This window comes from Megalops cyprinoides, chromosome 10 (genome assembly GCF_013368585.1).
Source record: "Megalops cyprinoides isolate fMegCyp1 chromosome 10, fMegCyp1.pri, whole genome shotgun sequence".
In the NCBI taxonomy this organism is placed as follows: Eukaryota; Metazoa; Chordata; class Actinopteri; order Elopiformes; family Megalopidae; genus Megalops; species Megalops cyprinoides.
In genome coordinates, this window is record NC_050592.1 from 23,223,949 (window position 1) to 23,241,271 (window position 17,323).

At 44.5% G+C, this 17,323-nt stretch overlaps 1 protein-coding gene across 1 annotated transcript in view; it reads right to left on the reverse strand.

Moving 5' to 3' along the window:
• stt3b (STT3 oligosaccharyltransferase complex catalytic subunit B) overlaps window positions 1-17,323 on the reverse strand; it is a 71,623-nt gene that overhangs the window by 12,486 nt on the left and 41,814 nt on the right. Inside the window, exons 3-5 of the mRNA XM_036538361.1 lie at window positions 15,978-16,265; window positions 9,426-9,491; window positions 6,483-6,582 (exon numbers count right to left, since the gene is read on the reverse strand). Coding sequence (XP_036394254.1) covers window positions 6,483-6,582; window positions 9,426-9,491; window positions 15,978-16,265 — 454 coding nt within the window. The remainder of the gene's footprint in view (window positions 1-6,482; window positions 6,583-9,425; window positions 9,492-15,977; window positions 16,266-17,323) is intronic.

The following is a 17,323-nucleotide window of genomic DNA, read 5'->3' on the forward strand; positions in this document are numbered from 1 at the left end:
ACGGGAAGGCCTTCGTTCGGCGGGGTGCAGGAAAGTGGTGTCGGCTATCTGTCAGGAGCACGGGCACAAAACCGGGGCCGCGACAGAGCGCCTCGGCGACCGGCTTTAATGCCGACAGCTGATTGGGAGGGACGCGGCGTGCCGTCTCCGGCGGCGGAGCTGTCACTTTTTGATTTGAAGCCATTACCGGTAAAGGAGGGGAGATTCGTCTCCGCACCTGCCGCGGTAATGTGCAATTTGCGCGTCTCTCCATCTCTGTCTTCGTCCTGGGCAGGCTGGAGCGCTCATTCCGGCTCCCCCACCAGCTCGCCACATTCGGCTCTCTTCCATCACGCCCATTTTCTCGATTACTCATGAGGCCGGCCTCCAACTGGCGCTCTGGCACATTACATATGGCTTGTTTTTGGTTTTCGCTCATTGACTCATTGCTTAGAAGCGGTCACCTGCTGCTCTGTTCTTTTGCTTCTTGGGCAAACACTGTTACGAATTTCACATTCTAGCATTCTCCGTGCTACACAGTTGCAACACTAACTTTTTAAAGCATTTTGCTCTAAAATTACTGAGTTAGTGAGGCACAGCGCTTTTTAAATTAGGTGCATTTTATATCAACCATCATCCTTATTGTCAAACAGTGAAAAGTCCGTCAGCACTGTCTATGTACACTGCTGAAATATGAAGTGATAATCTAAACAGGTTGCATTCATTTAACTATGTGGCATTTTAGAGAACCAGCATCACTGGGTCAACTCAGGGACAAAACAGTAAAGCCTTTTATACAGATAACAAAGTAACACATATTTTCACCACTAGATTCTGCTTCGAATAGGCTACAACAGGATGCTGTCATATAGGGTTTTTGAGGGTTGCTGGAATGTTATGGAGAGGGGTCTCTCTACAAAGAAATGTAAGCATATTCCTCAGAAAAGCTATCCTGTTCTAAGACATTAAGGTACCAGTAATACAGTACAAACTGTGCTTTTCATTTCAGCCATTTCTACCAACTTGTTTTTAATAGTAAAGGTTACTTGGAATCGAGTGCAAATATACTAGGGTGTTCTTCCACACTAGTAAGGGGGAGTGTCAAACTAAAACATGAGCCCCTTTCAGTGCACTGTGAAAACAAAGCAATGTCATCTCCAAGAGGAGGCTCAAGGCTTGGTTTCCAGAGACACAGTTAAACAGCAGAGATCTAAGAGGCTGACTTTCCCAGCTCTTCAGAGAGCGCTAGGGCTGGGAAAAGTGGGTCGACTTGCTGGCATGTGCCTTTTGCTCCTTAGCCACTTGGGTGGCTCAGCCTTTCTGTGCTAGGCCCCGTGTAACAGCGCAGAGATTCAGCCTAACAGCCTGGCCGGGCCAGCTGCAGCGGGGCTGGCTGGCAGGTCTGCAGTAAGCATTTACTGAAAGGTCAGCTACTGTAACAGGAGGTCAGGTTCAGCTCACTTCTACCAGTTACTGTAACAGGCAGGTGTGAGATAATACAGGTAGTTCACAATACGAAACATTTTAGCGAAATGCAGTTCATGAGATGAAATTATTTCAAAATGATATCGCCCCTAAGAAATAATGTTGATACAGTATGCAAGCAAAAATATAACATGATAAAACAAGTTTTTTTTTTTTCCCTTTCCTTTCTTCAGATATTGAGCCCCTATTTGTACTAATATTCTTGATGTACCATGGGTTTGACTGCCATATTGTTTTTCATGAAACAGATCCATAATTGGGTCAACTCTACTTAGCCAGAGTCTTAAAAAAAAAATAACAAATTGTCTGCATTACATGAATCGATCAATAAAAGTAGTACCTAGCTTCTTACTTTCCAAATATTACCTAAATGGGGCTGCTGAATTTGACAGCTAGTCAGTGAACAAGCTAGCTAACAAGCTCACTTCTGACACATTTTTGTTTATTTCATATTAATGTTACACAGTGGAGTTCACTTACTAAAGATACTACTCACCTCTTGAAAGAGATGCTAAAAGTTTCCATTTTTGGTAGCTTAACTCTCTTAGTGATGTGGAATGGATCAGTTACAATATTTATGTTTGTCAATGCTCAAAGATTTTTTAAAATGATTCCATTTACTTATGGTATACCAGTGAATACTGTCACAACTGGAACACAAACTGGCTAATAGGAACAATGGATCGGAGCTAATTGTTTTAAGTACTTTTTGTCTTTGCACTGCTGGCTAATGGACAGAACAAATAAAGCAAGTAAAACCTGCACTGATATATTTTTGGAAAAAATATAAATTACATTCTAGGCAGCTTTAACTTAAAGTCAAGTAGCAAATTGATTTTGCAGTATGTTCTCAGGGAAACTAATATATTTCACAGGCATTTTGTCTCATTCCTAGTAAGAGGCGCTGAAGTTCAGCTCGCTTGCACCTATTACTGTAAAGAAAGTTTGGGTGCTGGAGGGATGAAACTAATTTTGAATTAAAAACAGAGATATTTAGAATGACATAGATAAAATCCAGGCCTGGAGGGCCACAGAACCTGCCAGTTTTTATTGCCCCCTCGACAATGAGGGCCAGCAGGGTACCTTTGTCACAGTGTCCTTCTGTCAGTCTGTCCATTTGAAAATAACAATGACAATGACTGTGAAAAGAAAGCAACTGCAGTCATAAACACAACAGATGGATCTCCTGAAGAGGCTGGAGGAGTTTCCTCATGGGTGACCTTGACCTACTTTAGACCGAGGGCGTCTTGTGCAAACATGTTTTTTCTCTGCATTGTTTAACCACCTGTTTTTAACCCGGGGCCAAAATGATGTACGAAAGAAATCGAATTTTGCTTTTACTTTTTATGTGGTTAACCGATTCTTCATCTACACAATACATATATACCTATACAATATACTTACATTCTAGGTCTGAACGACAGAGGAAACAAGATGAGATGAAACCTGCCAGGACTCTGTCGCACATTATTCTCGCTCCCTCTCACTCTTTCTGTTTAACACTCGTGTAAATAAAATAAATTGTGTAACATGTTTTCTTTGAGTGTGCATTCAGTGTTAGCCTGTGTGTGTCATTATTTGACAATCTGTCAGGAAAGCTGTGTGACTCATCCCAACACCACATCCCATCAAATCTGTCCATAAGGGAAAAACACTGACAAACTGTTCTGAAGGTGTGGAAAATACAGACTATTACCCATCCACCACTGTCTGCTATTTGAACAGGAAGCCACTTCTCTTGGTGGTATAAATGTGAATAATTAGGCCATTGAAAGGTCACTAACTCCATTTCACTTTTTCAGGCAAGGAACTGCCCATTCCTGCTACAAATAAATCAATTATTCATACCTGAATGAGAATGAGAGGGGATTGAACTTACTATGGATATACAGCACATTCATAGGTCGATTAAGATCTGAGCAAGGAGCAATGGACACCCGAGAACCAATCTGGAATGGAGGAATCAGATTCTAACACCTGTATGTTGTACGTGTGTATGTGTATATGTGTGTGTGTGCGTGTGTTCTGTAAAAAGCACAGGCCCTGAGCTATGGAGCTTCCCTCACTTCCTCTCAAACCAAAAGCGTAGAGGTGCCAATCCAGACGACAACTCTGCGATAAGGCTTGATGGACTGCACTGTAGTTGCACTACAGGAAGCAGAGCAAAACAGCGAGGGCTTTTTTTTTAAGCACCTGAGACACTTATGTGCAGCAGGCATCAATTACAGGCCAGTCTGAAGCTAAAATAGGTGCAGTGTGCAGGAGCACAGCAGTGCTAGATGACACGTTGAGATCCAGTTTTCCACGGCAGCGTAAACCACAGGGCTCTGTCCTAAAACAGCGCTACAGCACATAAATAGCATTTGGCCAAGCTGTGGTATTGTGCCAGACCTGTGTACGAGACAAACGATGTTACCTACTTGTTTGGCAAACATCCTTTTCTCAGGGTGACTTACAATGTTGCCTACACGTTTCACCTGCTCTGAAACCCACTTACACAGCGCTGAGGGGAAAGAGGCCTCTTCCAGCACTGACCCAGAAGGGACTCGAACCTACCACATTCAGGGTTGCCCCCTACTGCTCCAACCACAAACAATGCACGTGTCCTGAGCACTTTAGTTACTAAGACTCAGTGGAACGAGTAAGGGGCAGAGGCACTTAAATGGCTCTCCCCCAAATTGCTGATCACATTTTCGCTGATCAATTCGCGAACTCAATCTTTTGGGTGGAGCGTGGAGCTCTGTGATTGATGAAACACAAGGAGAGGCAGAGAACAAGGCTGCGGGAACGAGGTTACCCCCCCACCCCACCCCCCAACACCGGAACAAAGCCAAGAGGCCTTACTCCGAAACATCCATCAAGCACGGTTCACCCTCCCTCCAGCATTCCTTAGTCCAAGTTAAATGAAAGTCAGTAACTAATAAAATCCTAAATGGAATTAACACTGCAGATCTCTGTATCCATCCCTTTCAAGGAGGTGGACCTTGGATCACATCTTCGACTGCTTATTTTAAATGTTTCATTCTAAATCGTTACACAATCCATTTGGAAAGATCTGCTTCGTGATCTATTTTAAAAACTGAGCGAGTAGTTCGCTGCGAAGCTGCACTCACATATCTTCGGAACAGGAAGATGGCTGACATCCCATCCCAAAGGCTTCATTACCGTCAGTATCACAGTTACTAATGGAGGAGATTAATTTTGTTTGTCTACATTTATAAGCTGAAAAGAAAGGGGATCAGTCAGCTTTGAGCCGAGGATATGCTTTGAATGATATCTCCTTGTGGTTGATTTGATTAAGTTTCTGCGCAACAGCTTCCCCTTCCTCTGCTACGGCGTTGCATTAAACAAGATGATCTGGGATGGCAGCGTGTCTCTCCACTGCACACAGAGCTCTCTACTCTCCATGTCCACAGGCACCAATCATGCAAAACTGCATTGGTTTAAGTCCGACCTTTAACACCACCCCCACCCACCAGAACACCAACCTCATTCAGTCATCATTACAGACATTCTGAGGAACACCGAGCACGTCACACAGCAGAGAGAGAGAGAGAGAGAGAGAGAGAGACAGAGTGTGTGTGTGAGAGAGAGAGAGAGTGTGTGTGAGAGAGAGAGAGACAGACAGAGAGAGAGAGAGACAGAGAGTGTGTGTGAGAGGGAGTGTGCGAGTGAGAGAGAGAGAGAGTGTGTGAGAGGGAGTATGCGAGAGAGAGAGAGAGAGAGAGAGAGACTGAAAGGGAAAGAGAAAGGGAACGAGACACAGAGTGAACTGAACCCAAATTAAGACCAGGACTGCTAACCACCCACAAATTATGGTAACCCCAAAATATAAAACAAACTAAATGTCATATCTGGAACACTGGGATAATCAAAAAAAATGCAAAATAAAAAATAAATTTATCAGGCCCTAAACAGAGAATACACTCCAGTGTAGTATCTCTTCACTGTCGGAGATAAAAGGCAGAGACCGATCCTGATCAACTACAGGCTAGTGACCACATCCTTGTATTGAAGGAGGCCACATAAAGTTACCAAAACACCATCATATATGCATCCGCTGTGAGACAGGAAAGGTACACACAGACATACACTTACTCCCACGTTGAAGAAAATATTAAAACATACATTCATGAAATAAATTCATGCTCCACAGATTTTCCATCTCATGCCAAAGCAAATAATCTGAATCGTGCACTTAGCAGCTTTGTACATTTCTGCCTGCCATAGCCTGAGGGACAGTGAGACTCCACCAAATTATTATTAATCAACTTATAACCAAAGAATTTAATCATTATATAGTACGTTTTCATTGGTTCAGATCTGTAGCTGATATTTATCATCTGTCTTATTTCTCCTTATTTCCCCTTCCTGTATTTCAGGCTGACAAGGTACATTCGAATTGAACTGAACAGAGTGGGAAAGAAGGCAGAGAAAGAGAGAGAGAGACAGAGCTCCACAGCACAGAGAGGTAAGTGAATCATTAATTGCCAGGGGGAAAACAGAGGCCGGTGAGCACTCCCAACAGTCCTGATTCATTTACGGCCGCTTTCATTCAGAGAGGGAGCAAGGCCTCGGCGGCCAGACACAGGATCCGCAAACAAACAGACAGCTGGCTACCGTTTCTGAGAGGAGCCGTTTGTTCACCACAGCCGCGCTGACATTTCAATAAATGAAGCGCCACAACACTTTCGCATTCATGCCTTCACCCTCAGTGTAAGTGTGTGTGTGTGTGTGTGTGTGTGTGTGTGTGTGTGTGTGTGTGGGTATTTGCTGTCAGCTTCTCATACAGAGGTCCCATAAGAATCCCCCCCCCCCCCCCCCCCACACACACACACACACACACACGAGAAGGTCTCAGCTCCCTCGACTCATTAATACAATTTCCCTATGTGCATGAGGACAGGAATGTGTTTTTCAACAGCAATTTACACATACTGAGGCACAGACATGAAACGGCGTGCGGGACTGCAGCGGGCGCAGGCGGGCAGCAGGGGGCGCCGCGGGGACTTACTCACCGATGTAGACCCTCCTGCTGTAGCGCTGCATGAGCAGCAGCACAAAGACGTGGAGGGGGATGAGGTTGATGATGAAGACGTAGCCTCCCCACGCCGACACCTACGGCAGAGACACATCACACCCTCATGTCAAAGCAGTGCCTGGCAGGATCCCACTCCGCTCCGCTATCTGCGTGTGTGTGTGTGTGTGTGTGTGTGTGTGTGTGACAACAGTCGCTAACTTTTACACTGTTACTCCGTTCCTTTGTATTCATCAGCGGCTTTGTCTCCTCTCTTTCACACACTTCCTAAAGTGCCGTGCACGACGTCTTAGTGGAACAGAGGAACTTTGTCAGGGTGCGTTTCTGCTTAGGATCTTACCTAAAGTGGTTTCCCATTATTATCTGCTGGATGCCATTTTTATCTCTGACCCGAAGTGCCTGTGCTAATTAGCCACCGTGCGACTGAACCGTAACGCCAGAAAAATGTTCAAATGACTCCAGTCCCCGCTAATTTTCCAGGAGGGAAATGAGTTCCATGGTTCTGTGGAGAGGAAGTGCTTTCTGAGACCAAAACCACTGGGGCTGCTACACCCCCTGCTGATTGAGTCAGCACTAATAACCCCTCAGTCCCACCCCCACTAACACCAATTATTGCAGAGAGTGAAAAGCATGAGCTAAGGCAAACTGAAACCCCTCTACTGTGAAACGCAGTTAAAAAGCCCCCTGCTTTCTGAGCCTGTCGAGCAGGGAGACATTTTCGCCAGAGAGGCTTCCCTCTGGACGATGGGAACACCTCACAGCCAAGGAACACTGCCAGACAGGTCCCCTGCATGGCAGAGAGGCACCCGCGCTGCAAAAGGAGCTAGGTGGAGCGCCAAATTTACATTAAAGGCAAGAGGATTTACCAACACTACTCACCCCAGCAGAGGATGCAGGGGAGAAAGGGAGAAGGACAGAGGGAGCGTGAAAACAGAGAGAGGGGCGAGCAGGAGGACACTGGCAGTGCAGGGGGAACTGTGTTCTTCTACAGGACCAGTCCTTTTCACAGAGCCGCATGCTGCATATATCTATGCTTTTTTAGGTTATACATTTTAATATGATTCTCTGTCACTGACATCAAGTTTGGCGGTAATCCAGCTTGGAAATTTTGTCCCTAGACTTAGAGACGTTTATATTAAGTGATGTTCATATTCAGTGGTGGTAAAATATTCATTTTACGTTAACGAATCTATCAAGTTTTCAAGAGGCTCATGTTTATGTATTTATGATAAAATACATATACATGCCCAGAAATGTTTGAGAAAGTGAGTTACATTTCCCTTTGGATAACTCCAAGCCATATCCCTCTTGACATCTGTCTACTTACAAAGTTTTGGAAGACTATCTGATGACTGTGCTCTGAAAAGCTGGCAACAATGCTGACATTTTAAGGTTCAGCAGCACAGACTGTCCAAGGCGGTTTTTTTGCTGTGCTTTTTTTTTATTCCGTGGTGAACCAACACTCCCCTTTGCTCTCAAAAAGCCCCCTGTGGGCTCAAAAGCTCACAGGGGGCGTCACAGAGCACCATTATCTATGCTGGGGCAAGAGACACAGGACATCCATACCTGTGCAGCCAAACGTCAGAGCAGCAAACACACTTTCACTTCAATTTTTCCACTCACGGTGTTTTGCTTTTATTTCCTTGGCTTCAAACACCAACCTTGAGGAAAGGCTTTGTTGTGAAATCACCACTGAATCCTTTAGCTAAAGGTTTTGTTCTGCTCTCCAGATGAGCATTTGAATTAACACCACGGCAAAAACGGTAGCAGGTATCATTTTTGACGCCTGGAGTTATTAAGCTCCTTTGGCATATTTTTGGAGTGACGCCTGTTTAGAACCAACTCCGCATCTCCATGAAAAGCATTTCCAATTCGCTTAAGTGTTACTTCGTTTCTGCCATGTGACACATAACCTGGGGGCAGAATACACTACCACAACGGGGACAGTTGGACTGAAACTTTAAGAGTGTTCGTTTTAATATGCCAGCTGGGACGGAGCCCACCCGCTTGCAGTGCACAGAGCTACCACCAGGGGGGTCTTCGGCGCTTGCAGCGTCTTGTCTATGCTAGCAGAGAGGCAGTTCCAACAGCATGCTCAGAAGTACGACAGAGCTGGCACATTTCACTGCAGAAAGGAGGCTTTATAATGCCAGCCCGCTGTGAACAGCGCACCGCACATCTCAATAAACCCGGCAGAGGAAAGGGGGGGCCCCCCCTCAATTATTAATCGCATTTCTTTCCTCAATGGAAATCTCCTCGCTCTTAAAACGCTTACAATCATTAGTGTTGTTCTCTCCCCCTGGAGCGTGGATGCTAATATATGATGGAGTGCGCCGTTTGTTTGTTTATTTATTTACTTACTTCTACATATTTTCTTCATTACTTCCGAGATATCTCCAACAGCCCCAACCTGGATTATTTCAATTAACACATGCCCCCAGATACAGAGTAGAAAAAGGAGATTTCCACAACACAGGGGAGTTTTTTCCAGAAAAAAGTTCATACTGAGAACTCAAATGAGGAGTCCAACTCCATTTAACTTATTCCATCAACACTGTGTAACCTTTTCACACTATGCAATTTTCAATGGGAAATTACAGCAAGGGCTCTGTAAAAAGATCATTCTTACATAAAGTTTAACCCTGATGCAACCTGTCCCACAAAACAAGGGCAAAAATTCCCAAGAAATTAGCCCAGTTCCTGAAACTGCAACTGCCTACTGCTCAAGCTGTCTCACTAATGGCTGGCCTACCAAGTTCTCCAAAAAGAATCTGCATGACTGGAATTCAATGAAACAAAAATGTGTCTGTTCAGTTTTCCTTTTTCAGTGGCACGGGCCCTTTCCCCAATTCTACATTTATACCTGCCCACAGCCATGCATGTGTAACAAAATGGCAACGTTATAATAACACTGAGGACTCACCATGTAGAAGTAGGAGAGACAGCAACCAATGGTCCAAAAGACTGAGCCAGTTTTCACAGACTTCACCTGAGAGAGAGGAAACACAAAGGCTTAATCACAGTAATGACACAAAATCAAATCCACCCAATCCTGACAGAGCACTACAGAATGCTGAGTACATAATAATATTAATAAAAACAACCATAATGGATTGCCTTTATATGGTTTCCTCTATGGCTCTCAATCTAATTACAATGAAGGGGCAGGTAACATCATAACCACCTCTAATGCTTAATGCAGCACCTGCCTGGACTGGTAGCCATTTCACACAAGAAGGCTCACCACACATCAACAGAAATATGGAGAGTGGGGTGGTGCGTAATCACAAATATGGAGGGTGGGGTGGTGTGTAATCATCCAATGAGGAGATGGCTCCATGGCCAGATTGAGAGAACCAGACTGGGAATTTGGCAGCAACACCAAGAAACTCTCAACTCTCTCATGATCGCTGCGAGGACCTTGGTCCGTGGCCTCATCCTGACTTCAGTTTTCTGCTTGGTCGAGAGGGAAGAGTTTGCTTTACTGTCCCGCCAACACCACTTCTAGCAGTAGAGTTTACCTTGTGGGGAGCTGTGGCTGCTGGCATAATAAGGGCTTCATCTCAGCACACAGAGACAGACAGACAAGCCATATTAGCCAGCTCCTTTAGCGAAAACCATCAGTGGATTAGCCTAAGCTTGTTAATGTGTATTTTTAAATTCCAGCTTTTTTTCAAAAGCTACAGAAATAAAATCTACGGTCAAAAGGAAAAAAAAAAAAAGGACTTGTCTACATGTTGCTGTGATCTACGTTGAGTTCTGTGGGCAACCCTGCCATTTGACTGTGGCAAAATGGTCACATCTCTGGGGAGATGGGGGGTGGAGGTATCAACAGAGTGACTGAGAGCACAATGTAATTTTAATGAGATTCCCCTGGCTGTGTCTGACACCGTGCAGGAGACAGAAAGGGAGAGTCATTCATTATAAACCCCAAAAAAGTAAAGCTGCCTCCCAACTTCACAGGCATATCTGTGGTTACAATAAATCTGCCTAAAACATCAGAGAACAGCTTGTGCATCGTCTAACATCTCAGGAATGCACCCTTTCAGAGACCTCCAGCCATAGTCAAGGCCAGCGCCGCACACCACACACTCTCAGTAATCAGTTTCTGCCCTTCAGTGAGCACACGGTGACACAGATCAATGGAGGCGGTGTAAACAAAATCTGAAGCCCCTCTTGACATCAGCTATGAGAACGCACAGCTCCCAGCATGCTCTGCTGCTGCGTGCCACAGGAAGATCTCAATCAATGCCAGCATGCTTTGTTCCTGCGTGGCAGGGCAATGGCTCCACTCTAAATAATCACAGCATGACGGAATCCAGGAAGATGTAATTAGTTACAGTATTTCTTTGTTCCATCATGATGTTCTTCTGTTCCTTCAGGACTGACATTCAGTTAGAAAAAGGCTCATAATATATCTGTTTAAATTGTCACTATAGCATATGACATATTGAAAGTATACAATCTTATGCAAAAACATTTTAAACGTGAGTAAAAATGACATGTTTTTATAAATAAAGCATTAAATTGACACTTTTACTACTGTGAAATTATCTTTAAGTCTGAACACAATTTAACATTTTTAGACATCAGAAATGCAATGGCTTAAAATAATTACCAATTATTGATTACTAGTGACTAATTACTAACTATTTTATAACATATTCCTGGGATTACTCAAGGAGGGTGAGGACCTCAGCTCCTAACACAGTGTACTAAGACCTGTCATTGATTTTGTATCGGGGGAGAAACGCACGTTTTACTTTCCACAGAGCATGTGCTGGAGATACTGCGTGAGAGAGCAGGCGGTCAGGAAAACACAGGGAGAGGGAAAAGGAGCAGGAGTGGTAGAGACAGAGAGGGAGACGGAGGGAGGGAGAGAGAGACAGACTTTGGTCTGAGCAGAGGCCTCTTGATAACTATCAGTGCCCTCCAGCCCTGAGCCCTGCAGAGAGCCTGCATGTGAGGCACTCTGACTCCTCAGCGAGGGGAGCGCAGGAACACAGTTCCCCCCCTCAGACGGAACAGCAGTGCGAGCAGCTAATTGCGTTTTATTTTTTGCCTCAAGCTGCTTTCAAACACGAGTCCTGCAACGATGTAAGCGGAGGAGAGAAAAGAAGGCAGCGTGTTAAAAAGGGCAGGTCTCACGGGAGAGAGAGAATTCAATTATAGATTAAAAAAAAAGGAGGTGAATGTAGGAAGATTAAGGAGCTCCAGCTGAACGGGCCATTAGGATGTAAAAGGAAGAAATATCAAGTGTCACTGTCCTCACAGGAAAAAAAAAAAAAAAACCCTGCACTTCTGAGGCTAAGGGGACACTCAAACATATCAGCATTCAAACAGATCATGTGAGCTACTGTCTCATGGCAGCGATCATGTCTGTTCTTATGCGCAATAAAGCTGGAGGGCTGCAACGGCAGCTATCAGCAATTTCAGCACCGCAAACCCTCTAAAAGGGCAGTGTCATGCACTCTGGAATGCAACCTTCAACCACGATGCTAGATGATCCACACAGAGTATAGTGCAGACCTTTGAAAGAGCTATTAAGCTAATGCTGATGTTTCAGGTGACTTGTCCCTCCTGGAATGCAGAATTTTTCCAGCCCAGCTGCTAGCTGCTCTCCTCAAGGCATCTGTAACAACCGTGAAATTCACCACCTTGCCAATTTAAAATCTTGCACTTTAAAGTCTCGCTGAAAAATAACCCACACTCTTCTAATGGGCACACAGACGTTATTACTTATTGGGCAGACATTTTCATGCAGTGACTTACAAGGCCGTCACGCATGTCAAAGGAGCAGTAGCACCAAGAGCCTGGCAGAATAGCCGATGCCAGAGACGCTCCCACCTCACGGCCACTGCATGGCTGAAACAAGCACATGTGGGGCATTTAAACAATAAGAATGAAAAAACCCCACCTCGGCAGAGAGACAGGCTTTGCTTCACTCGCAGACATGAGCTAGCATGCACGCAGGCTAACACATAACTCACAGCACTGAACACAATGCTGCAAACAATGCAAGCGGAGGCAATGAGGGGACAACAGCAGAGTGCCTCCGTGAGACTCAGACCCACAGCGCTCAGGTCGCCGAGCCCTTTCCTCCAATCCGCTGCCCTGCTTAAACGCTGCAGAGGGTCATGGTGTCCGCTGTCACAGAACAGCAGACTCTTCACTGGGGGCCTGAGGCTGCAGGCAGCTGAGTGAGGGGTCAGACGCAGGTGCTCTTAAGCCACTTAGTCAGTGGCCTCACATCAAGGGCAAGCTCAACTTGAGGGCTGGATCAGCACTTTTCTGGGACCATGAAGGGAACTCAGTGAAAGAAAGTCTGACCACCACACTGCCTGGAAACAGTGCCTCCTTAATTTTTGGCTATAAGCCTTTACAGGGAGGGGGGGTAAATTAAAGGGTAAACCTGACTTCTGACTTCACCACACAAATGATCCAAACGCCAACATCCTACAACCACAAGTGCAAGGCAGTCTGTTGTAGCAGCCGTAGAGGCCAAACCACTTGATGTCTGCGCATCTGTGATTTCAGGCTGACCTTGATAAAGACAAACACAGAGCAAATGAGATTCTGAAATTACAATCTGCTGCTAAAGCACAGAGCATCAGTCATCAGGCAGAATCAGGCACACTTGTTGAACACTCGAGGCAGAAATGCAATTGTCCCATGTTAGAAAATGGTCTTGAAAAAACAAACAAAAAATTCCACTCCCACTAAAAAGAGCATGAATAGCCCTTTAAAAAAAACAATACTCTACAAAAAGCCGAAAGAGCAGTATTTGGCCATTTCGCACTTCTGCTTCATGACAACTCATTTCATGGCATTCTGAGAAGCAGCTTAAGTGTTCCACTGCCTTTGAAATGCTCTGACTGGTGAGGGAACGGCCTTTCAAAAGAACCAGCGACACACGCAAGCAGTGCACTACATTCAAGGAGGAGGAGGAGGAGGAGGTGGTGTAAAACAATGAGGAGAAGGGGGAGATGATGACCGAGCGTGCTCCTGCAGGGTCCCAGGAGCGCCGCCGGTGCCGAGTACAGCCAGAACTGGGTTCGTTCTGCGCAGGGGCTCTGGAGAGGCATTGAGACGGGCTGTGCTGCTGGCCCCGGCGCAGAGGACGCCTCCAGCGGAAGGCCCAGAGGCAAGGAGTGCCTGATAGCTCCAGTTAATTATACCTGCAGACACAAATTCCACTTATTTCCCTGCAGATGCACAGAAAACGTCTACCTCTTTCAGTTCTCCTAATGAGGTTCTGCCATTCCATTACTCCATTACACGCAGTTTAACTAGATAAAGGGAAGTCATTTAACAAATGAAACCCCCCCCAACCCCTTATCTTCCTTCCCCCCAAAATGATATTTGCTCAGAGGACAGACATTACGTCGAAGTCACTAGAGGATGGTTTAGGTTTTATTCTTAAAGTGCAAAAAGAGAGCATTTTACCAATTACGTTTTTGGTACTGTGTAGAATGTGTTTTGACATACATATCTGGTCACAACTTAATCCAGGTTCCATACATGAGCAGTTACTGATCTGGATATCAAATCAGGACAATGAACACGCCCACTGCTGAATCACAGGACTAACGTGAGGAACACATCTGATATTCAGATCACCTTTCAGATTACTTCATGTTTGAACCTTGTCCTGTGAGAAAAGGCCAGCAACGGCAGCAATGAAAGCACACAGTCTTCAGTGGCCTGCCAGGTCTTAGAGCCCAAAAGGATACAAGGGTGGCGGGAGAGGTATGGAGGCATTAGTCAGAAAGACCTCTGCCCTACAGTTACACCTGTAGCAATACAAGGCATTGCCTTGAAAAATGATTCAAATTGGACTCAGAGAACACAAGGAGAAACATCAAGGAGTCATACATGAGCAGGGGGTTGTGGGAAGTGGAGTCCACAAGTAACCAGTGTTGTGACCCATTGTCTTCCCTGTTTAAATAAACAACCTTGATGAAGACATTACTAAGAAAATAGTTATACTTACAAATAACATGAAACTAGCTGAAGGAAAGTATTTGGAAGTTACAGCCTGGATTTAGACATTGTGCCTGTTTACTTTTTTTGCAAATAGGCTGCTGGAATATATAGCAAGCAACCAGTATAAATCAAAGGAGGTTATATTAATATTGTACAATGCCTTCAACAGACCACATGTGGATATTGTGGGACACAGACGCACTGAAAAAAGAACTAAGGCTAGTAACAGGTATGTGATTCCAGTAGGGAAGCTCAATGTAACAGCAAATAACATACATCAAATGATTATTTGATTTGGGAGACAGACAGGCTTAGTGGAACCTTCAGGCTGATAGCATTTTACTGTGTAAAATTAAACAAAGTGCTTGGTGCTGATCAGGTTATAAGAATTACTATTACATACTGCAGCACTTAAATACCATTCATAGCGATTGCATCTTTCAACAATAAAGAGCTCTTTTACAGGCTTGATGGGCTAATTAACAAGTTATTAAAGGACAAAATACACTCCAATCTGAATGCTAATCAACTAGCGACCTAGCAAGACTCTTCCTACTGTAATGTTGTATTATCAGTGTTAATATATATATTGAAATGAACAAAAGCTTCAATTTGATTCAAGCACTGCAGAATGCAATGAGGAAAATAAGAAGCCTCGATGAGCTGAATGGCCAGTTCTGATCCTTCAGCTTTCCCATGTTCTACATGTTCATATTCACTTCACAGTCAATTTAACCTTTTTGTTGCTGGGCAGAATCTGCAGATGGGACAGGTTCAGACAGAACACAGAACAGCTGTAACACAGTACAGCCAAAAAAATCTTGTGTTGAGACTAAATAATGTAGTACAGAACATACGCAGGCCAGCTGATAAGACCCATTCTACAGGAAGGCCAACTGTTTATGTTACACATCTGACTTTACACTGACTGACCCACAGGCTTGACCAACTAAGAACCCTGTTACAACAAATGCCCAATATACATGTACTTATTTCAAATTGCATCTATCTACCATTGGGGAAAAATACTGTTATTTAACCCCTTAAGCAAATGCAGAAAAGCCCTTTAAACACAAGTATTCCAGAGAACCCGTTTTCACACGTTTTTAACCATAAACAGCGGCAATCTTGACAGCAGGAAACAAACAAATAGACCATTTTAATTACTGTGACTTGAAATTTCTTGTCTCTATGGTGATAAGACTGTGGTCGGCCACTGTTAGCCGGCCGTGCAGTCACATCACTGCGCAGAGGTTTGTCTGTTTGTTCACAGCGCGTGGGCTGCAAGCACACCCCTCCGTTCCCACAGAAGTGCAGCGCGTCACGGGGCGAGCGAGGAAGGCACCGAAACAAAACAGCACTGCGCTATAGCTTAACAAGACAAAAAAAAGAATCAAACACCCAGACAACAGGTGGGTGTACTTCCACGGCACCCTGAGATCCATCGGCTTGCCTAGAGGCGGCCAGAAGCACGCTGAGCCAGACTCACCCATAGGTAATACGTGAACTGGAGGGCGAAGATGGCGATGCCCTCGTTGTCGAAGGAGCCGGCGACGGAGCGGGAGATGTAGCCGGGGACGATGGCGATGAAGCAGGCGGCCAGCAGCCCAGCCCCCTGGTTCCAGAGCTCCCGCGTCAGCAGGAAGGTGGAGATGGACGTCAGGCCGCTGAAGATGGGCGCCAGGAAGACGCACACGTCCCGGATGTGCACCGTCACATGCAGCAGGTTCAGCACATAGTGGATAAGGCCGGCGGTGACCATCAGACCCGGGTACACCTGAGGAGGGAGGAGAGCGCTGTCATGTTTCTCAGATCACTGATCAATCAATCTACAAACAATCTACAGACAGTCTCATATCATAACAGAATATAATGTCACAGAGGACAATAAGACGGAAAATGAAAAACGGAACACACAGTGTTAAGCAGGGAAACACCCCTTCTGTGTGTCAGTTAAGTGAGGAAGACTATGTTCTAGGGCAGCCTAATACTGTCACAGTTGAAAAATCAGCTAATAGCAGATCATTTTCCATAACACTATAGTTTATACCAGAGGATTAATTCTCCTAGAACTGCCATCACTAATACTGGACAGGGAGAAAAACAACTTCCTCCTAAACAGAGAGGGCACTGCCCAACACCATCTCGATCCACGTCCTGATCTGGGTATGAAATTATATTTATTCTCTTTACATAAAAGCAAATCCAGCACAAACTACTGCTAATTACTCTGATTTTCTCAACTGCTGTTTGACAGAAAAAAACAATCTTTCAATCCCTTATGGGTGTTTTTCTGACACTTAATTTAATTTCTTCAATCTGAACATAGTATAATAGTATAGCACTATGCTTAAAATAGATGAAAAACAAGGAAAAAATGAGATTCAAAAGTCAAATGTGCAGTGAGACTTGCATTGCTGATTCTTGACTCATTCAGTAAACATTAGGGTTTTATATAGCTTTATATAACTTATATAGCTGTTCAGTTTAATCTACTCTTCAATAGGTGCTCCTGGTTTCTAATTCTAGACATCATTTTCTTTTCTAATTTATGTTCTGTTCAGTTTCTTTCCATTTATGGATATTCAGTCCAAGGCGGTTCAACCATTCGTTAAAGGATTAGCAGAATACATTCTACAGTTTCGGCAGTAAACTGTGCAGTTATCCAATCCCATATGGGTGGTATACAAGGAGCTTGCCAGAGAAATAGTCATTTGGTGGGAATACGTGTACACATTTTTGCACTTTGAGTTGTTCCTATAAAGATCCTCAAACCAAAAAAAGAGCTTTAAATGTTGATTTTTAGGCAAACGTAAATCATACATTTACAAAGCA